The 19,371-nt window shown below is 38.7% G+C and overlaps 1 protein-coding gene and 1 long non-coding RNA gene across 9 annotated transcripts in view; one reads left to right on the top strand and one right to left on the bottom strand.

The window, feature by feature from the left end:
• Positions 1-19,371, bottom strand: part of CLYBL (citramalyl-CoA lyase) — a 288,951-nt gene that overhangs the window by 17,988 nt on the left and 251,592 nt on the right. For 3 of the 6 annotated variants that reach the window (XM_016925495.4, XM_016925494.4, XM_016925493.4), the window contains exons 3-7: positions 18,808-18,996; positions 14,772-14,873; positions 12,946-13,039; positions 11,452-11,619; positions 6,797-6,921 (exon numbers count right to left, since the gene is read on the bottom strand). In XM_016925495.4, the coding sequence (XP_016780984.3) occupies positions 6,797-6,921; positions 11,452-11,619; positions 12,946-13,039; positions 14,772-14,873; positions 18,808-18,996 (678 nt within the window). The remainder of the gene's footprint in view (positions 1-6,796; positions 6,922-11,451; positions 11,620-12,945; positions 13,040-14,771; positions 14,874-18,807; positions 18,997-19,371) is intronic. The other 3 variants (XM_054665529.2, XM_016925492.4, XM_054665528.2) reach the window with 1 other exon arrangement.
• LOC107967968 (uncharacterized) overlaps positions 1-19,371 on the top strand; it is a 104,023-nt gene that overhangs the window by 78,769 nt on the left and 5,883 nt on the right. For 2 of the 3 annotated variants that reach the window (XR_008538880.2, XR_008538878.2), the window contains exons 2-3: positions 13,444-13,573; positions 17,684-17,833. This is a non-coding gene — a long non-coding RNA (uncharacterized LOC107967968). Of the gene's footprint in view, positions 1-13,034; positions 13,194-13,443; positions 13,574-17,683; positions 17,834-19,371 lie in introns of those variants that run through there. The other variant, XR_008538879.2, reaches the window with a different exon arrangement.

Below are 19,371 nucleotides of genomic sequence, written 5' to 3'. Positions count from 1 at the left end.
TAAAATTCAGTATAAAAAGAACTACAAAATTCTGGGCTGGGCGCGGTGGCTTACGCCTGTAATCCCAGCACTTTGGGAGGCGGAGGTGGGCAGATCATGAGGTCAGGAGTTTGAGACCAGCCTGACCAAAATGGTGAAACACCGTCTCTACTAAAAATACAAAAATTAGCCAGGCATGTTGTGCGCCTGTAATCCTAGCTATTCAGGAGGCTGAGGCAGGAGAATCACTTGAACCCGGGAGGCGGAGGTTGCAGGGAGCCGAGATCACGCCATTGCACTCCAGCCTGGCTGGCAGAGCAAGACACTGTCTTAAAAAAAAAAAAAAAAAAAAAAGAATTACAAAATTCTTTAATTAATACAACCAAAAAATAAATAAATAAAAGAATGCTCTGAAAGTCTCTAATGTAATTAGCTACAGGAAAGAAGGTGAGGGATGGCCTGGGGTGTGGAGATGATGTAGTGAGAAAGAAAAAGATGTAAAGAAAAAGAGGAAATGGAGAATTCAGGGCAAGGAAAACGAGGGTGGAACAGAAAGATACACACACAGACCCATCCATCCTTAGAGGGAGAAATACACGAAGAGGAAAGAGAGGGAAAGGTGTCCAAGGAACAAAATGATCCTCTCCTGGCCATCACTTCGATCTTGCTGCCATAGGCACTGAACACCATGGGGTGTGTGTGGTCACAGGTGTAACTGAGAGTGTGACTCTGGGGACCTGTCCTTTGATGTCCTTGAGATGACACTGGGCTTTGGAGTAAATATGGCCTCTCTGCCAAAGGCTCCCCAGGCTTGCTCTGGGAGTTTCCAATCTATGTTGGGAGACTGAACGACTGATAACTAATGATGTGAAGTGGGGTTTGCAGTGAACAGAGCCTAGAAGCCTTCCTGGGGCAGGGCTGGGGGACGAGGGCAGGGCATCACTGAGCAGGGAGGCGTGTGGGGAACGGCACGTGGAGGCCCTGGTTTCTCTCTTTCCTCATTGGTTTCTGCTTATCCTCAAGAAAAGACATACATTGGAACTACCCAAATCCAGATTTTGATTGTGACTGAGTGCGTTTAAGGCTCTATCTCGTTTTGGTCATGAGTGTGGGTATTCACTGCAATTCAACTGAAGACACATTTATGATATTCCATATCTTTACTTACAAACTAAGCCCTGACTTCTGCTCGCCGCCCTCTCTCCACCTTGGCCGTGAGTGATACTGGGCAGCTTCTGAAGCCTTGCTGGGTTTCTGTGCATTAAGTCATAAACTGAAGGCATCTGACTAAAAGATTTCTGAGATTTCATCCAGCTAAAATAATGACATATTTAAAATCAAAATTGAGCAAATAAAACCCGGAAAAATATGAACCTGGATAAAGAATATTTTGATTAAAATATCCTTAAGAGTGTGTTATAAATTAAGGACAAAGCAAACAATTTAAAACATTGTCCGATTTAATCTACATTAAAAACACTCTTTTTTTTTTTTTTTTGAGACGGAGTCTTGTTCTGTCATCCAGGCTGGATTGCAGTGGTGTGATCTTGGCTCACTGCAACCTTTGCCTCCCAGGTTCAAGTGATTCTCCTGCCTCAGCCTCTCAAGTAGCTGGGATTACAGTCACCCGCTACCACACCCAGCTGATTTTTTGTATTTTTAGTAGAGACGGGGTTTTACTATGTTGGCAAGGCTGGTCTCAAACTCCTGACCTTGTGATCTGCCCACCTCGGCCTCTCAAAGTGCTGGGATTACAGGTGTGAGCCACTGCACCCGGCCTATTAAAAACACTCTTACCTTCTAATACCAAACCAGCCATTTGCCACTAAAAAAAAAAAAAAAAAGTGAAATAGAATATGATATGATTTCAATACTTTGTAGCAATTCATTACTTTGCTTTAAATGTTTAAAATTTCGCAATTTTGTGTTAATCCATCCAATCTTAAAGTCATCATTGGCAGACTCAGATTTTCTAAGAACTGGACTTTTAAAAATCAAAATTATGGCCGATCTTTCTGAAAATGTTAAATGAGCAGGGAAATAAAGAGAAAAGTGCAATTACTAAGAATCTCTAAAACAGAGTTATGTCCCTTTATCTTTCATTTTCACTACAAACCTCTCAGCTCTGATTTTCGTGTTCCTGCTCATAAATCCAGAGGGAAGGCTGTGGGTCGTGGGCTGGATGGGTGTGGGAGGATACACTGTCGTCTAATAGTGGAATCAACCCTTTCAGTTGACAAAGACAACAACCACATCTTTAGATGGTTTATTTGATCTGCGCGAAAGAGTGGCAGTGGGATTTCTGGCACTTGAATAAGCGGAAACAATATTTTTGGCTAGAGAAACTTCTCCTGAGTTCTCTCAGGGAGGCTTCTAGAAGGCCATCTGGACCAAGCAATATTTCTTTTGTAAAGCCTTGCATTTGGAAACAGAAATGAAAGGTGTGCGAGCAGCAATCAGACACCTATGAAAATGATGGGCTTTCAATATTTTGGGAGGAGGGATGTATTACTGTTTGTAAAGTTTCTAGATGAAGAGACTTACATAAGGAAAAAAACTCTTACTTTCCTTTTTCTTTCTTTATTAAGAGATGTTTCCAGTTTATATTCCAGCAGAAGATGTGCTTACTAATGTGAACTTATCAGCTTGCACTGTTTTTCTCTCCTGAGTGAAATGAGAATGTTGGTTGTGTGATGCTTACAGTTGTTAGGCCAGGTAGTGATCTTGTTTCTGACATTTGTAATTGTTAATTGAACCTAGAATTTAAAGATGAACACTTCCCCTTCCTCAGTCTTTAGCCAACTTGTGAAGCTATAACAAAGGAGAAATATTGAAAAAGCCAAACAAAATCCTTCCAAAACCAAACAAAGCACGTACAGCCATGATATGAATCAAAGAGAATGTCTGGAAAACTGAAAATGAAGCAAAGCCATATTTGTAGCCAGATACTGCAAAATATGAATATTCTAGCAAAGTATCTTTAAAATTTTGACACACATAATACATTGTGCTATTCCTTCACATTCTTCTGTTAGAGTCTCCATTTGGAAAGAAATAGTAAATTCCTATATTAAGATTTCCTGTGATTAGTGACTGTTTTAAAAAAGCAACTGACTGTTTCCTTTAGCTGTCATTTTTGCCTAAGAGTGATGAATATGGAAAGATAAAAACTTTAGCACTAAGTTCATAATATAGACTTGAGGAAATACACGTTATCATACATACTTGAATGTTTATATGTTGTATAAACATGTATGCTATATGTATTTGTTTATATAAAATTATTTCTATTGATATCAATATTAGATGATTATTTGCTTGAGATGTTTTCAAGTATCCAACTTTTATAGTATATAAAATTCTTTATTGATAAAAAAGAACTGTTGAAATCCTATTAGTTTAATAAGCATATTAAATTCAGTTCTGAATGAAGAATTTTCAAATATTAATGGAATCACCATTATTATAAAAAAAGACATAAAAATGGAATTAACTTTTAAGAAAATCCTTTATAAATTTAAAACAAATCATGTGGAAATGATTTATCCTGCCTAAAGCATTTTACCAAATAATTTGAAACTAAAATAATTAATGGTATGCACGTTGTATCTCAAAAAACATTTTTCTGGAAGGATGGAAGAAAGTCAGTTTGATTAATATTGTGGATGGAAACCTTACAGCTGATGTCAGCTAAATTAAAAACATTTTAGTTTCTGGGAATTAACATAGGAGCAGAGATTATTTGGAATCTTTAAACTTTTTCCAACAGATTTTAATAAGATAAGATAACCTAGAGTCCCCAGTGTCAGTCTCTAGCCCTAACTCTGATTACTGGACTACGGTGCCAAGCAAAATTTTTTAGCCTGAAAATATCTTTCAGTTTCCTGAAACAAAGCAGCCACAAGAATCGCTGCCTGCCAAACAGGGACAGATGATATGAGCTGATTGTTATTTGTTTTAATGTAAAGTGATTGTCAACCAACATTATACCAAGGACACCAAACTTTATTTCCTTAGGACTTTTAATTAAAATAAACATCCCCCAAATTCTGTAATACCAAAGTCTGAACTCCAATAATTTATCTGCTCATGGTCTAAGTAGTCCCATGAATTTTGCCATTTGGACAGGACAGGAAGAAAGGGTAGAGCTTTTATGTTTGAATAATAGTAATGACTATTACTATAGAAAACACAAATGGCTCAGCACTAACTGTGAACTTCAGCTATACCTTTATGTTTGGGCAGGATATAATTTAAGATGAGAGCAGGAAGAAGTGGAGAAAAGCAAAGATACATAATTTTTCCTTCTTGGGTCATTTCTACTTAAAAGCATTACTTGAATGAAATTTTCATCAGAGGGAGGAAAAAGGTCTTTTGGAAATTTGTGACTGTCACACTAGGACACAAACCATCAGTTTCCTATCTTTGAGAGAGTCATCTGTGCTTCGGACAAAATATCTGAGGGTTCACGTGTTCATCAGTGATTCACATTTGACATAAAACAGACTAGATGTTTGTTGGAAGCAATACTTTATATAATTGTGCAACCTATTTACACAAAATCTTTACAAACAGAACCCACATTATTTACACCCCAAGATCCCCTCAAGATCCAGAGTCACCTACCTGCAGATCCAATTTCTGTGACCGGCCAGTTTATAGGCAAAGTGAAAGAAACATGCTAACTGGATAAAATAACCATATGTCCCTACTGGAAGCCCCATTACTTGAATCATTTCAACCTTGCTGGACAAAACACCAGGAGAATTTGCTGTAGGAAACAAACCTCCACAAATGGGGCAGGGAAGAAATTACCTAATAGTTAGTCTCCCCTCTGCTCTAATTTCTATGGTTCTGTGTTAAGAAAAGCCATCCTGCCACACTGTTGTGAGAGCTTATGCCCCAACGAGAGGGCATTTCTTATTTAAAAAAAAAAAAAAGTCCAGAATTGAACATTTAAGTTGCCATCATCAAAAGGTGTGGCAACTTTGGGAGCATTTTCCCAGGGAACAACGCTTTTCAAGATACAATGGAAAAGGGCCATTTTCCTCATTCAAAAACTTAAATGCTGAGCAAAGCAAGTGTTTCTGGTTTGACTTCTGTTTGTTGGCTACTGAAATTCAGGGTAAACTCTCCCACACCCCTATCTGCTTACAATGCCAACTGCCCTCCTTTGATGCTACCCAATGTGAAACCCAGCTGGGATGGGTCATAGAAACAGTGCTGGCCCAGACTGGAACTCTGCTCTCTCGTTTCAATGGTCCACATGCTGCCTCAGTTTCCTATTTCACCAGGAGGTGTTTATGACATGCCTGTCCTCAGCTGGCACAAGGCTTGTAGCAGAGGTATAGAGCATTCGGTGTGGGTATGCGTGGGCAGGTATGCGAGGGAAGGGGATGGATGGACATGTGAATGAGAGTCCGTGGCTCTTCGTTCTAGGTGAATAGATTTATTCATGGGAATCTTGATCTGGGGTTAAGACACAAAAATGGACATTAAACACAAGGTCAACTTAAAATATTGTTTCTATGAAATACATTACTTTTCTGATGGCCACTGTTGATGGGAAATGGAAAGATGCTATTTATCATGAAATTGGTATAAGTCCAAATTGGGTATTTCCAACGTAATATATTCTGCCTTTGGATATTAAGTGTGAGTTTGTACAAAGATGAGCCTGCTGGTGTGTGAGTGTGCCCATGTGTGCATGGGTTGAACGTGGACATCCTTAGGGAATGACCCATTTAATATTGTTGCCCACTTTGGCAAGTCCTGGGATTTTCAAGTGTCCTTGCTGCCAGTGAAAAGTGCGAGGGACATGTCTCACATGGATGTCACAGGTTCAGGGTCACCACTAAAAACCAGTTTTTCTTTTTCTTTTTTTTTTTTGCAGGGGGGAATGTTTAATATTCAGAACTGTAATAAATTTTCAATATTCTTTCTCCTAAGTAATTTTGCATTATAGGTATCAAAACTTTACTCCTTCTGGAAGTCACAGGCTGAGTTTAGAGATTACCTCTAGGATAGATTTATAAATATAACTTTCCCTCCTATCCTCTTAAAAAGAGGCAAACGGTATTATTGCAAATAACCTTTAAGATAATTAACTGACAATGCTGCAACTAGCATAAAATCTTCCTTCAGGCGACACCTAATTTAAGTGTTACTGGCACAAAGTGGAGACAGATTGTGCATTACCACTGCAATATTTACATAGCAGAAACCCACAGAGCAGGAAACGCGAGGCTCAATGATGCACTAAATTAGGAACAACCGTACTCCAGTGTTAATTTGCTTTCCATTCCATCCAAATCTCAGGTCCAGAAATTGGTACAAACACATATACAACCTCCCACTCTTAAATGATTAAACCGGAGGAGATTTCTGTACTTTTTTCCCCCCAAATTAAAATAACTTGCAATTTATTTCTTTCCTCCACAAGAACCATTTAGTCAAACTGTGTTTATTTCATTACAACTTGTTCTCACTTTGATCTAGGATTATTTTCATATGAATGCTGCATAGAAGTCTGTAGAGAAAAACTAAACAGACTTCTATTTTCTCTAAGGCTGCCAATATATTTTATGAAAAGAATAAAATGAGAGACTTGAGAGCCAGTTAGTGAAGTATTTAGGAACATGGGCAGGGCAAATCTATCCCAAGCAATTTTCTCACTGGTGAATGTTGTGTTCCCTCCCTTTCCCCCCTCTCCAGATACAATGAGTTTTCTTAAACCATTCACACAACATATTTGTTTCATTCTTCCCGACAATATTTTCAATACTACTTTCACCCAAGGCATTAACAAAACATTTACCTTTCCTAATTGTTGATGTTCTTTAAAGGCAGCAATCAGTTCTTCAGCCCACTTAACTTTTTCAGGGGAAGGAGAAAACTGCTCCTGGACCACGGCAATTTGGTTAGGGTGAATCACCTGCTTACCTACAAGAATATTAATAACATCGGAACCACGAAACAACGAACAGATGTTCAAACAAAATGTTTCGATCGCGTGAGGTTCCTGAAGGCCTCATAGACTGTATGTTAAATAACTAATATAAAACTTTTTATTGAGAAAACAAAACAAAACAAACAAAACCTGCAATCAGACAGGCTTTTCCAGAATACCACAGAAGCACAACTACAACAATGGAAGTAATTGTGTTTCCGATCCTATAGAAATGCCACCTTAGGGCAGATAATCTCTTATTTTTAGTTACAGGTGGGCTGACTAGGCAGCTTGTTGAATAACTGCTTTGGCTGGGACTTTAAAGGATAATGTCTGCAAATTAGAGGGATTATTTTGAGTTGAAGTAGAAAAAAATTAAATGAGAATTCTCTCAAATTTTATAAGGTGTCTTTTGCTTTCTTTGTAGAATTATACCTCTTTCCATGATTTCTCTTAGAAATGGTCTGCTGGTTTTCATAAAGCTTACAGAGGCAGTCATTACAACTATATTACTATCAAATACAGGTTTACAATAGTATATTTAATTGTTTTTCTTTTAAATGAACAGTTTATGTGTCATTTCTAACCCCCAATAGAAAATTGGATTTGAATGAAAATATTTTATTCAGTATGGTAAAATAGAAGGCAGATTTGAACACTGCAGCCTTAGATTACTCCATTTAAAAATTAAAAAATAGACACTTAAAGTTTCTCTGTCCAAAAATATACCCGGATTTTCCCTTTTGGCCTATAGAACCAAGACTGGGTACTTCCCTCCTTATAGCACCTTACATATCCCAGAAGAAATCTTCTCTCTGTAGAAATACCTTCCAAAAAGATTTACGATTCTTTTTATAGTTGAAAGATTTTAAATGAAAACATCATACAAAGATAAGAGCCACAGGATTTTGTGAAATAATGCAGTCATTAAAAAAACAATTTAACAATCAGGGAAGTGTAGAATCCAATCAGATCATTAATAAAATGCAACATAATTTAATGTTATAATGATGATGAGATTATATTGTTACGTGATAAAGTTATGAACATAATTGGCTCTTTAAAAATGAATGTACACTTAATGATCATTTACTCTGCTGAATATATTTGTTGGTATATCAGTTTGCTTTGCTTTTGAAATAGTTATTTTAACATTTAGACAGTAGAAATTATATCCTTGATGTTTTATATCCTTGCTGTCAATTCCTATTGTCATTATTCTATTAGAATGAAAAAAGGAATGATGCTTGTAAAAACATATTTTTAGTGTTTCATGTAAAAGAGTTTAAGTGGATAAATATAATAATATCTTTTCTTTCCAATGGCATAATTAAAACATCCTCACATTGCTATTTCATTCTTTTCTGTCAGCATACTAATAAAATGTTAAACACTTATATAAGTAAGTAAAGATTCCTTAAATTACCTGAGGAATAATTTCTGGGAACGAATAACATGAGGGATGACAAGAGGGCTTTTTTCGGTAGTAGGTATCGAGATTATATTTAAGTAATTTAATAGTTGTCAGGATATTGTTAATAAAGGATGTCAGTTCTGGTAGTCATTTCCTACTAATTGTTAGCCCTGAATTTCATAATTTATGTACATAATTTACACCAATGCGTAAAAAGCCAGATTTCATGGGAACTTCTTGGTACATGCACTATAATTTGAGGAGCAAAACATAAACTACTTAAAATACTGTGAAATCACTGCTAGCTCTCCATCCTCCAGTACCTATATTTTGGCAATGAGGCTAATTTTAAGATACATGTTAGGTTTTAGAAATGTGTGAACGTTCATATGTGAAGTTCTCTTTTGTCACATCTTATATATTCCAACAACTGTATAGCAGACTTTAATGGCATGTGGGAACCAGGCAAATATTTTATACAAAAGAGTTGTTATTGACAAGTTACTGAGAGGGTGCAAAATTGGAAGACATTAAAATTTATGACCATGAAATCCTTTTTACAGTACCGCTTGATATATCGTGCTTAAAATCAATACCTGTCAAGTCTTTTAGGTAACTGTATGATGGTGTCATTTTTGTCTTCTACAATAGACTGCAAAAAAGAAGAAAACCTATAGTGCTTCATATTTATAATCTTTCTTCTCAGCATGTAGCACTGGAGTAACTGTAATGACTAAGTCAGCTGTTAAAGCTTTATTCCAAGATTTAGTTTTGGTTTCTTTTTTATAAAAAAATTCCTAAAGTTAATGGCCATTTATACAACCAATGCATTGATTTAAAATCAATCGACATGGACTGTGACTCTGGGAAACGACCGCAGAAAATGAAACTACAGCTAACTTTTAAAAACTACAACTCATTAAAAATATGTATCATTTTTAAAAGTAAAGGAAATCCTTATAGCACAGACTTAGTCTTCCTTACCAGCGTTATGGATAACACAATACTTTCATTGGATTTTAAACCTTTCAACCACCTGCTTCAGATAAGACATGTCTTCCTTCCTCCATCCCTCCCTCTCTCCTCCCCACTTTTCCTTTCCTTTTTTTTCTTTCCTTCTTTTTCTTCTCCTTGTGCAAGGCCCAAGGTATGGCAATCAAATGCCAAACAACTAGGACAAACATCCTGAGTGGTCTAAAGTACTCATTAAAAAACATTTATTTAAAAAATGACTACAAATAATCTATCTTATTATCAGATTGATTACCTCTTATTGGTATGCAGAAATATAATTGGGGCAACAAAGACTTTCTAAAAATTGCAAACTGCCTACGAAGTGTGGCTCCCTAGTTATGGCCTCGTTCCCTTGAATATATAATGGGCACTGTGCCCTCTGTGCCTTCCCATTATCCTCGCTTCCCCCCTTTTTTTTAGCGATTTAATACTCCCCGTCGTGGAGAAACAATAGTGCCAGGTCCATAAGCTCCTCGTGCTGAGCTGGGCACAGTCTAGAAATTTAAACCTGATTTGAAATAGCCTGTCTTCTGCGATTGAATTAGGGGCCAAGTTAATTCAGTCCTGTATCTTGGAGACACTCTCCAGCTCCCAGAGAAGTTCTGGGGCAAACATTTACCCCAGAGGAGGCAGAGGAAACTCAGATTCTGCTGGGTGATGGTGGAGGGGCCAGTGTCGATGCAGTGCTTTCTCTTTTTTATCGAATTAGTTCCCATTTCAGAGCAACATCTGGCCGCCTGGCAGCCAGTGCCATACATTGCAGGCCAACAACATCAGGGTCTATTAGATAAATTTCATGGAGTTTTTCTCCAACTTTTCCATTTGGGTCACATCCTAACCAGCCGTTGGAAAGAGGCAGGAACAAGCACAATTGCATGGATGTGGCAGAGGACTCCTTTCTTCCTCAGTCGCTATGAAACGCAGGGAGAATTCATTTATTAATAGTTCAGATAATTGAAGAGTATTTCCCTATACGGGATCACACTTATTTAAATAAAAAATTGGGGGGGTCATATTTATTTTAGCTCTTTGTGTAAAAAACACAAGAACAAACTCAGAGCTTTAATTTGAATGTAACACTAGAATAGCTTCTTAGGTCATTCAGTTTTATTTTGGACTAAATCATCATCCATTAAGATATTTTTCACGTTTAAGCCTGCTTTATGAAACGTTTCTTTCGGTAACCGCTACCTAGATATATTTCAAAAACTGTTATAACAGGAATATCAGGATGCTCGTCTCTTTTCCTAATTATTCGGGTGCCTTTCTATTATTAATATTCTTAGAACTTTCAACAGAAGAACAGGTAAGAGTGAAGGAGTGCACTGTGTTTTTCCCATGGTTGTCAGTTTGTGTGTGTGCAACTCCATGTGTATGTTTGTGTGTAGACTCCTATTGTGGTTTTTCGAAAAATAGATCTCTGTTGTAAAAACACAATTTTCTGTTGCTCCCCTGGCTCATGGGGACCTGAGTGACCAGGCACACCAATCAACAGATACCCGCCTGTGCCCCAGACCGGACTGCAAGGGACCCGCTGATCCTAGTGCCAGCCTATGCCCGTAGGTGTCGCCAGGTACACGGACACTTACTGGGAGGTGGGAGAGAGAGGAGGGGCTTGGAGTGGCAGAAGAGCAAAAAACTAGTTATGAGTAAAAAACAAAACAAAAACCAAAGACAATATCACCAACATTTTTTTTCAGAAATGAATTAAATTTTGGATATTCTAGGAGATTTTTCTTCTGTCCATCAACCAAAATTCTTATGGCGGTTCACTCAAAAACACTTTTTTAGCAGCCTCATCCCTCCCTACAGGTCAGCCAAGACTACAACAAAATGATTAAGAGGCTGGAGAGAAAAAAAAAAAAGCAACTAATGTAAAGAGGAAATAAAATGAGTGATTTGTTGACTTGCAGGGCCAAGGAAAACCATGACAATGTGTCTGGCAAGTTCTTCCCCTGTGTGACTTGCTCATATTTCAAATAGTGGAGTAAGTATGGGAGATATCTGATGATATTAGGGGTGTTTTCGGGTCAAATTTCTATTTTTCTGGAATGCTTGCTAATTTAGACACTGCTTTCTAAGACAGGAATCATACCAGTGAAGCCCATGGCGGCTCCTTCTCGTGACTGTCTAAGCAGCCCAGCTCCATCTCGAAAGTCAATGTACACCAGATCTATGGCTTGGAGACCAAAGGCTTTCGCTATGACAACAATCTTTTGCCGGGCGTAGAGAATATCCAGGGTTTCTTTACTACTTGTTGCACCTGAAAATGGGATGTTAACAGAAAAAGGAGGCTTTAACTTTGGAAACCGCACCCAGATATTTATTATAAAACCTCAGTTTGTACAGATATCTATACCTCCCTGGAAATTGCTCCTCCGCAAAATAATTATTGAAATACAAATGAAGACAGGGACGCGTGGAGGCCAAGTTAAACCTCGAATGTGTCTGTTTAACTGACAAGCATCTTTCAATAGAATTACTTCTACCTGCATTAAGAGAAGGCCCCTTCCCCATTCTGGGAGGCTGGGTCAGGGTCGCAAGGGACTCCTGATATATTTTTTTCCTTCTTATCATCGCTTGAAAAGTGCCAGTCCAAAGACAGCACCACAAAAGGTGGCCCAGCAGCTATGCAGGGCAATGGTTCGCGTTTCACAGCAAGCACAGAACTGTGTGTGCTGTGACTGCCCTGTCCAAACTGAAGTTCTGAGCCAAATGCTTCAGCTTCAGGGTCTGTCTGGATGGAGAACTTGGGGAGACGGGAGGGCACTTGTTTTGAGAGGGCTGGAAAGCATCGATATGCCTTCTGTAGCCCGCTGAACCGTTGGATACACAAGTCTCCTGGAAAGACTCGTATTCAAATAAATTCAGTTTTTTCACCCTGAGGGGAGGGAAGTGTCCCTGTTTACATTTGGAACATGCCACTCCCTGCCTAGGGAAAGTGCCTGTCTTCAGGTCACTGGGGCTGGTTTCTGTGGCCTCGGCCTCTTTTCTAAATGCTTCACGGTCTCCAGTCAAACACGCAGACCCCTCAAGTGCAGCTCACAAGGGATGGTGAGAATCAGTGAAAATCAGCACATTTAATACTAAGAGTTCGGAAACATATTGTAAGAGAAATTTAAGATCCATTTAAAATAATATTTACATACCGCATATTCTGTGGAAAACAATTCATTAAGGCAAATGTGAAATTGCCTTAAATTTGCGTTAGAAATCTAGACAGCCCACAGACTGATATGAAAACAAAATACTGAAGCAACGGTGAGGCTGTTCACATAATATATTTATTAGGAGCAAAGGAGATGCCATATATTCCTGAGCATGCCTGGGGCTGCAACAGGCTTTCTATTGCTCGTGACTTTTATAAAGGAACAGAAGTAATAATGTAGTGCTCTAGAAGCAGGGCAGCTATGAGGAGCCCTAAATTATCAGGAAGTAGTGTCCATTCCATTGTCATGAAAAACCATTGTCATGGTTGGCAAATATACATTGTTATGTAAATGTCCATCCTTGAGGGGCAAAGAAAAAATATATACACACATATACACACACACACACAGAAAGAGAGAGAGAGAGATGTCTTTGACACCTATGCTGGCTCGAAAGTCTTCTCCTCCAAAAACGACTGCATCTAGAAAGAGACCTACTTGAGGCCCGACCTTTAGGGTTTCTTCACACACTGCCTGTAAAAGAGCAGAACAGAACTAAGTCTCACGGAAACGCGTGCGTCAGAGGGAAGAGGCACGGTGCATTTCAGTAACAGGACGACCTGACTCTTAACACAGTTTGGCTGAAAGCAGTCCTAAAAACGCAGCCCAAATTTACCCCTTTCAAAAGGTATTTAATATCATCCAAGATAAGTATATTGTATATATTTGCTTTGTTTAATGGATTATATGAATATAGTTATAATGTTCAAATTGTAGTTCATCTCATTTTTGGAGAAACTTTGAGTTAACTCATTTTGCTTGCACTATAAGTTATTTATATCTTTCCAGAATTTGTTTTTGCTTTAAGAGACTCTCGTAAAACCACAGGGGAGAAGGAAGGAATTTTAAAATCAAACTAATTGAATTATTTGCATTAGGATCAAGCACATGGTCTCAGGATTAAAGACAGCACAAAAACCTGCAACTCCGGAGGGGAAAATAAAAATGCAACAAGTCATCCAAGATGTGTTCATAAAGCAACTTCGACATTTATATATGAAAGTCAAGGTAAATACCATTCGTCGTAGACATAACCGTGAATCTTGAAAGGTGGAGATATAACCTGCTAATAATATACGTGGGTGGGAAAGAAACGAGGAACCGGTGGGGACACTGTTGATTAATTTCAGACATTGTAAGTGCTTCTAAGTACATTATGGAATAAAATGGCGAAGCAGTGCTTAAAATTAAATCACTGGATGAATCTGGTTGCATCTTAGGGATATGCTTTTGATTATATTCTCAGGATTCTGGGGCTGGCTGGAAGAATTTATGGTTAGTTGTGTAAACAAGCTGCTCACAGGACAAGGCTTGAAGCAGGTCCCCAAACATTTACACTCGACCCCTTCTGCACATCCCAAGGCCTCAAAGTTGCCGCTCACACATTCTCTCTCCAGTACAGTTCGACTATGTTTTTTCTGTTGTTTTTAGTGATTTCTTTTCTCCTGCCCTCTGTGGGGGCTGGGGTGGGGGAAGGGAATCTAGGAACTCTGAAAGGGGGTGCTAGATTGATGTTCGCAGGTCAGGTGGAATGAGAGGCATATTTTGGAAAATAATATAAATGCCCCCTGATAAACGAGAAAAAACGAGCTAGCTCTGAATTTGTTAAGGCCGGTAGTTTAGTGCAACCACACAACGGCTGAAAACACTTGGCTCAGCCAATATTCCCGCATGTATATTAGAAGATATTCGATGTTCTAATGTGGCAAACTGAAAAACTGTACTGCAAATTATTTGTGTGCATGAACTTACAAACAATAATCTTCTCTGCTAGACATTACTGATAATGTTGCTACAGAGAGGGCAGAACATTTCCCAGTGAAAAGACAACTGATAGAAAAGAACATTTCAAAGTTAATTCATAAGGGTGACAAATTTTCATGTACATTTAGTCTATAAATGCAATAATTCAAAGCATATAATTACACAGTGATTAGTTAAAATTGTTACTAGGAATATACAAATGCTTCATTTAAATATTTTGGACTGGGAAGCTTTTCCTTCTACCTAACTGATTTCATTGTTTTCTAAGATGCTGGTAACCTGGTTTTTGGACTATTACAGATAACAAATGGTGCTCAGCATTTCCTTTGCTTATAAATCTTTCTAGAAACACATTTTAAGAAGATGTTAAAATTGAAAGCAAAAGTTCTTTTTAGGTGATAAATAAAATGCTAACTTATTAACCGTATTATGGCTTCCTTACCTTAAAATTGAGCAAACCCATTGCAGTTTCCACAAAAGGGATTAAATTCATTGGTTGTTCAAGTTTTCGGCCTTTTAAGTGGAATGAAAATTTGTCTGCAAACTAAAATCAGAAGTGTCATAGGTGATTAGTGGGGAAAAAATGTACAATCACGGAAATGTAGACCCAGAAGTAGTATTTAAGTCTTTGACCTGAGGAAGTAATATCCAAGCCTCTTTTGTCCACACAAAAGAATTTTTTAAAAAAATAAGAAGAAAGTCCAAAGAAAAAGGTAATGAAGTTCCCACCAAACTAAATAGTAAAATCCTAAGCATTACAATTTTTTTCTCCCAAAGGAGCAACTTGAGGCCTAGGAGTTAGAACTGGAAGGAGAGAGTATAAACGCTTTCCCTGAAAACACATTTACTTAAGACCTCTTGCCCTCGCTTCGTTAAATGCAAATGGTAGGCCCTTAAAACAATGAACTCTTCCTCTACCTGCCATTCTGTTTTTGTTTCGTGCCCAGCACTGACATCAGTGTAACTGTTCAGCAGCCTTCTACGTGGAGTCCATATTATTCATTATAGCACCATTACCCTTTGTTCAGAAGGTTTTTCTTCATAATTTTTTAGCTTACCTAGGAAGACCTTAAAAAGGAAGTTTAATTCTTTGAAGACCAAAGCTCGCCAATTTTTTCCATGAGACCAGTTCACAGCTAGCTCTGTGCTGCCAGTGGGGTAGCCCAAATTCCAAAATCTATCATCTGGAAACATACAAAAGCTCTTGCCCAGATTCCTCCCCCCCTTCAAAAGGGGGAAAAAACACACTCTAAATTGTAAATCTATTATGTCTATCTAGATCTAATAAGATGTGGGGAGATAGAGAAGAAACACAGGTATGATAAAGATATTTTTGTAAATAAAGATGAAAACATATATATCCATTTTAAATTTAAGGAATATTCAGCCATTAATAGATATCAAAGGAAAAGGGAATTTTAATCATCTCTCCATTCAGTCTCAGTTGGGTAAATCATATCTAAGAGATTTGCATAAATATAAACCATCAAAGACTTTTCATCTTCAAAGGGGGTTTCAAGACCCTATAAGCTTTGTACTGTAATCATCACAGGTCACCACCCTGCAGGAATAAGGCTGCTATGGCAACATAAAAAAACTAATGCTTAAGGCTTAGCATAATATTCTGACTAATAGAAAGGAAACTCATTTGAAAAGCTGGCAGCCTATTTACCAGAAGCGGGATTAGAGGTGTTATTTCCCCTTCTAGCTGCCCCCTTCTTGCCGGTGCACCACCCCCCTAAAAAATCTAATCACTGGGATCTTTAAAAAGCTTTTGAGCAATTTGCAGTAACTTTACAATTAGGCTAAAATAAATCACAGCTTTCAGTAATGAAGAATTATTCCCAGTTGCTCCCACTGCCCCCCCTTCAAAGGGCATCATCATCACCTCCTTAGTAACTTTTCAAGGGAAGGAATAACTCAACCAAAATAGCAAGAAGGAGCAGGGGGCGACAATTTAAGGGGATAAAATGTATAGTATTTGATGTAGATGAAAATAAAATATAATTTATTTCTCATTTATGCTAGAAAGTGGTAGCAAGTATTAGTGGTTTTGGTGTTAAAAATGTAGTAGGGATATTTTTTCTCATTAAAAAAAGGAAACTTGTGAAGTGACTTGCCCCATTCTTTGTGATGACAGTTATAACTACAAAAATCATGGACTTTAAAACCAAGTCAACACTTTACAATATATTCCCAGTTCTTAGTGAGAACACCCCTAATGCCTTTTGTTTTTAAGCCAATAGGGGCATTTAAAAATTAAATATTCTAGCCCATCCTCCTCCTCCTCCTCCTCCTCCTCTTTCTTAAAAAATTGCATTAAGTACTAACACAAAAGGTAACTAGTGGAGAAGTTTCAATTAATTTTTTCAAAAGGGGACGATTAAATGTTTCCGGCCTGGAAAAGTGTTCATTTCAGCGAGGTGGAGGGGACTGGGGTAGGGGGAGGAGAAGAAGGGGGAGAAATCACAAAGAGATTGGGGAGGAGATGAAGTAGCAGGGCTCAGCGATTCTTTCAATTCCAGTGCACACCCAATAGTGTGTTGGAAGAATGCACACTGTTCGGGATTTGTGGGAGAATTGTCCCATGACAAAGGAGGCAGGGTTACGCTTGTTATAGTCCAATAAGCCGTGCCAGTCAAACAAGAACCCACACTAGCGACAAAAGGCGAGCAAGAGATTCTCACACAAAAGAAAACAAGTAAGCCCATCTTTCAGTTGTGCATCAGGCTCTGGGTTTTATGCTTCGCATAAATACAAACGGAGAGGAAAAAATAAACAGCCAAAAGGACTTCTGTTAACTAGAAGTCCTATTTAAATTTCTGTATGTGTCTCACTTCCAAGGATTTAAAACAGTGAACAGAAGCCATAGTGGAAGGCTGGCTGGGTCTCCCCCTCCCCCATCTTAAATTAAAGGTAATAACGGTGATAAATAGGCATTAACTATGAAACCAAAAGGGAACAGTGACTTCAGAGTCCATTTCAATCAACTTAAGACATATCTGAATGGGCTCAGGACCCTCCAGGATATTAACATACTCTTAACTAGTATCTCCCAGCTTCTGAGGGTAACCCTGGAGAGAAGAACTCCAGCTTAGTCAATAAATAACTGGTCCTTGAATACGGGTCTTCAAGAAGGCTCCAACACAGAGCTGTCCAAAAGAAACTGTATAGCAGCAGCTACATATATAATTTTAAATTTTCTCATAGCTACATTAAGAGGGTAAACTGAAACAGGTGAATTTAATTGTAATAGTATCTTGTATTTAGCCCAATAGATCCCAAATATTATTTCAATGTGTAATCAATATAAAAATTATCGAGATAGTTTACATTCTCTTTTTGTCCCCTCAGTGAGTCCCGAGTCTTCAAAATCGAGTGTGTATTTTGCACTTCCAGCACATCTCCATTTGTGCTGGCCACGTTTCAATGCTCAGAAGCCACATGTCATAGTGGCCGTGGCACTGGGCAACGCAGACCTGACACGTCGGGTGCATTCAGCAGGTGAGCAGTTTCGTAGGTGTTACAACAACTCAGGGTATTGCTGTGGTGGCAGCCACAGCCTCAGAGATACTAGATGTGGCTTCCACGAAACCACCACTGCCCACTCGCCCCGACCACAAACGCTTCCAGTTTTCACACCTCACAGGGCCCAGAGTGACACATTTTCTGTCCCAGAACAACACAGTGAAATGTTATTTTATTCAGTAGAGATCTGCAGAATAATAGCGACCCTCAAATAAAATCTAGCCCCTCCACCCTTTGTCAGTTAAAACAATCATAGTGTAATTAGGCCTATTTCAAAAGTTTTCTTAAGTAATTTGACATGCCAACCACTTTACATTTCAGGTTTTTATTGGCTGAAAAGTCTGTCATGAAACACAAACACACCTGTCAGCAATTTAAAAAGGATGCACTAGAGAACTGTTCAGGAAATAATATCAGTGCTAATTAAAACCACTAGTTAAAAGCTTCCTGTTCATTCCTCCAGTTGCCCTAAGGAGTGACCTTTTCCTCCCCTTCTTTGGGTTCATTTTTTCATATGCGGCAAATGTGCCCTCCCTGCCTGGGATGATTTCAGATGAATCTCAGTAAGGGCCACTTACGTCACTGCTCTTCCAGGTGGAGGCCTTGGCTTAGGGCCGGGCAGGGTGGAGGAAGGGATGAGATTCTCGGGCAACCTAGTTTCCAGGGATTACTCTGGGAGGGCTACTGAGGAGGCTGTTCTGGCCAAACCACACATCCAATTAGGAAGCGAAGCATCATTTCAAAAGTGCAGTTGTTTCACAGAACACTTTGGGCAAAGGCGAGTTTTCCTTGTGTGAAAGAAACGGATACTTGCGCTTACTGCTTTTTCTCAATTCCCTTCCTCTCTGCTCTGTGCATGCATTTTCCAAACCTGTGGCACCCAGATCCCTTCTTCCTGCTACTCCTCCTTAGCTGCTCCTGAGTCTTAAGGCAAAGCATTAGCTACTCACCCACTGGATTTCTTCAGGACTTTCCACCTTTGGTAGCATCAGGCTGGAAGGAAGGACCCGGGATTGCAAAAGGGTCTCTAGGTCTTCTTCCGCCAGACCACTGGAAACTGAGTTGACTCTCACACATTTTTCAGTAGGGCCCAGATCAAAGTCTTCAAGAGTCTTTACAATTCTCAGTCGAGCTTCATTCTGTAAGTGTCAATAAAAAGTTTATTGTTTATTTTTATCATTGAGGGGAGCACCATCAAATGGTTGATGAAACTGTTATGTGGATTCAGAGTCTGAGCACCATTATTCTATCTATCTACACATTTCCTGTCCACCAAATAAATAATATTTGAAAGGAGTCATCCAGTCTGAAAGGTGAGCAGTTGATTTTTAGGTTTCATTCGCGATAGCTATAACATAGCCGAGACGCACTGCAGTGCACATGGATGTGCTTCTGTATGGAAGTGTCGTCTTTCTCATTAGCATTACTTCCCAATGGGAAGGGGAAAATAGTTAATGGGTAATTTTTCACTGATTGAGCATTAAGTGCCAAGCATGGTTCTATGCTCTTTACCT

This window comes from Pan troglodytes, chromosome 14 (assembly GCF_028858775.2).
Source record: "Pan troglodytes isolate AG18354 chromosome 14, NHGRI_mPanTro3-v2.0_pri, whole genome shotgun sequence".
In the NCBI taxonomy this organism is placed as follows: Eukaryota; Metazoa; Chordata; class Mammalia; order Primates; family Hominidae; genus Pan; species Pan troglodytes.
This window is presented reverse-complemented; position numbering and strand designations above follow the sequence as displayed.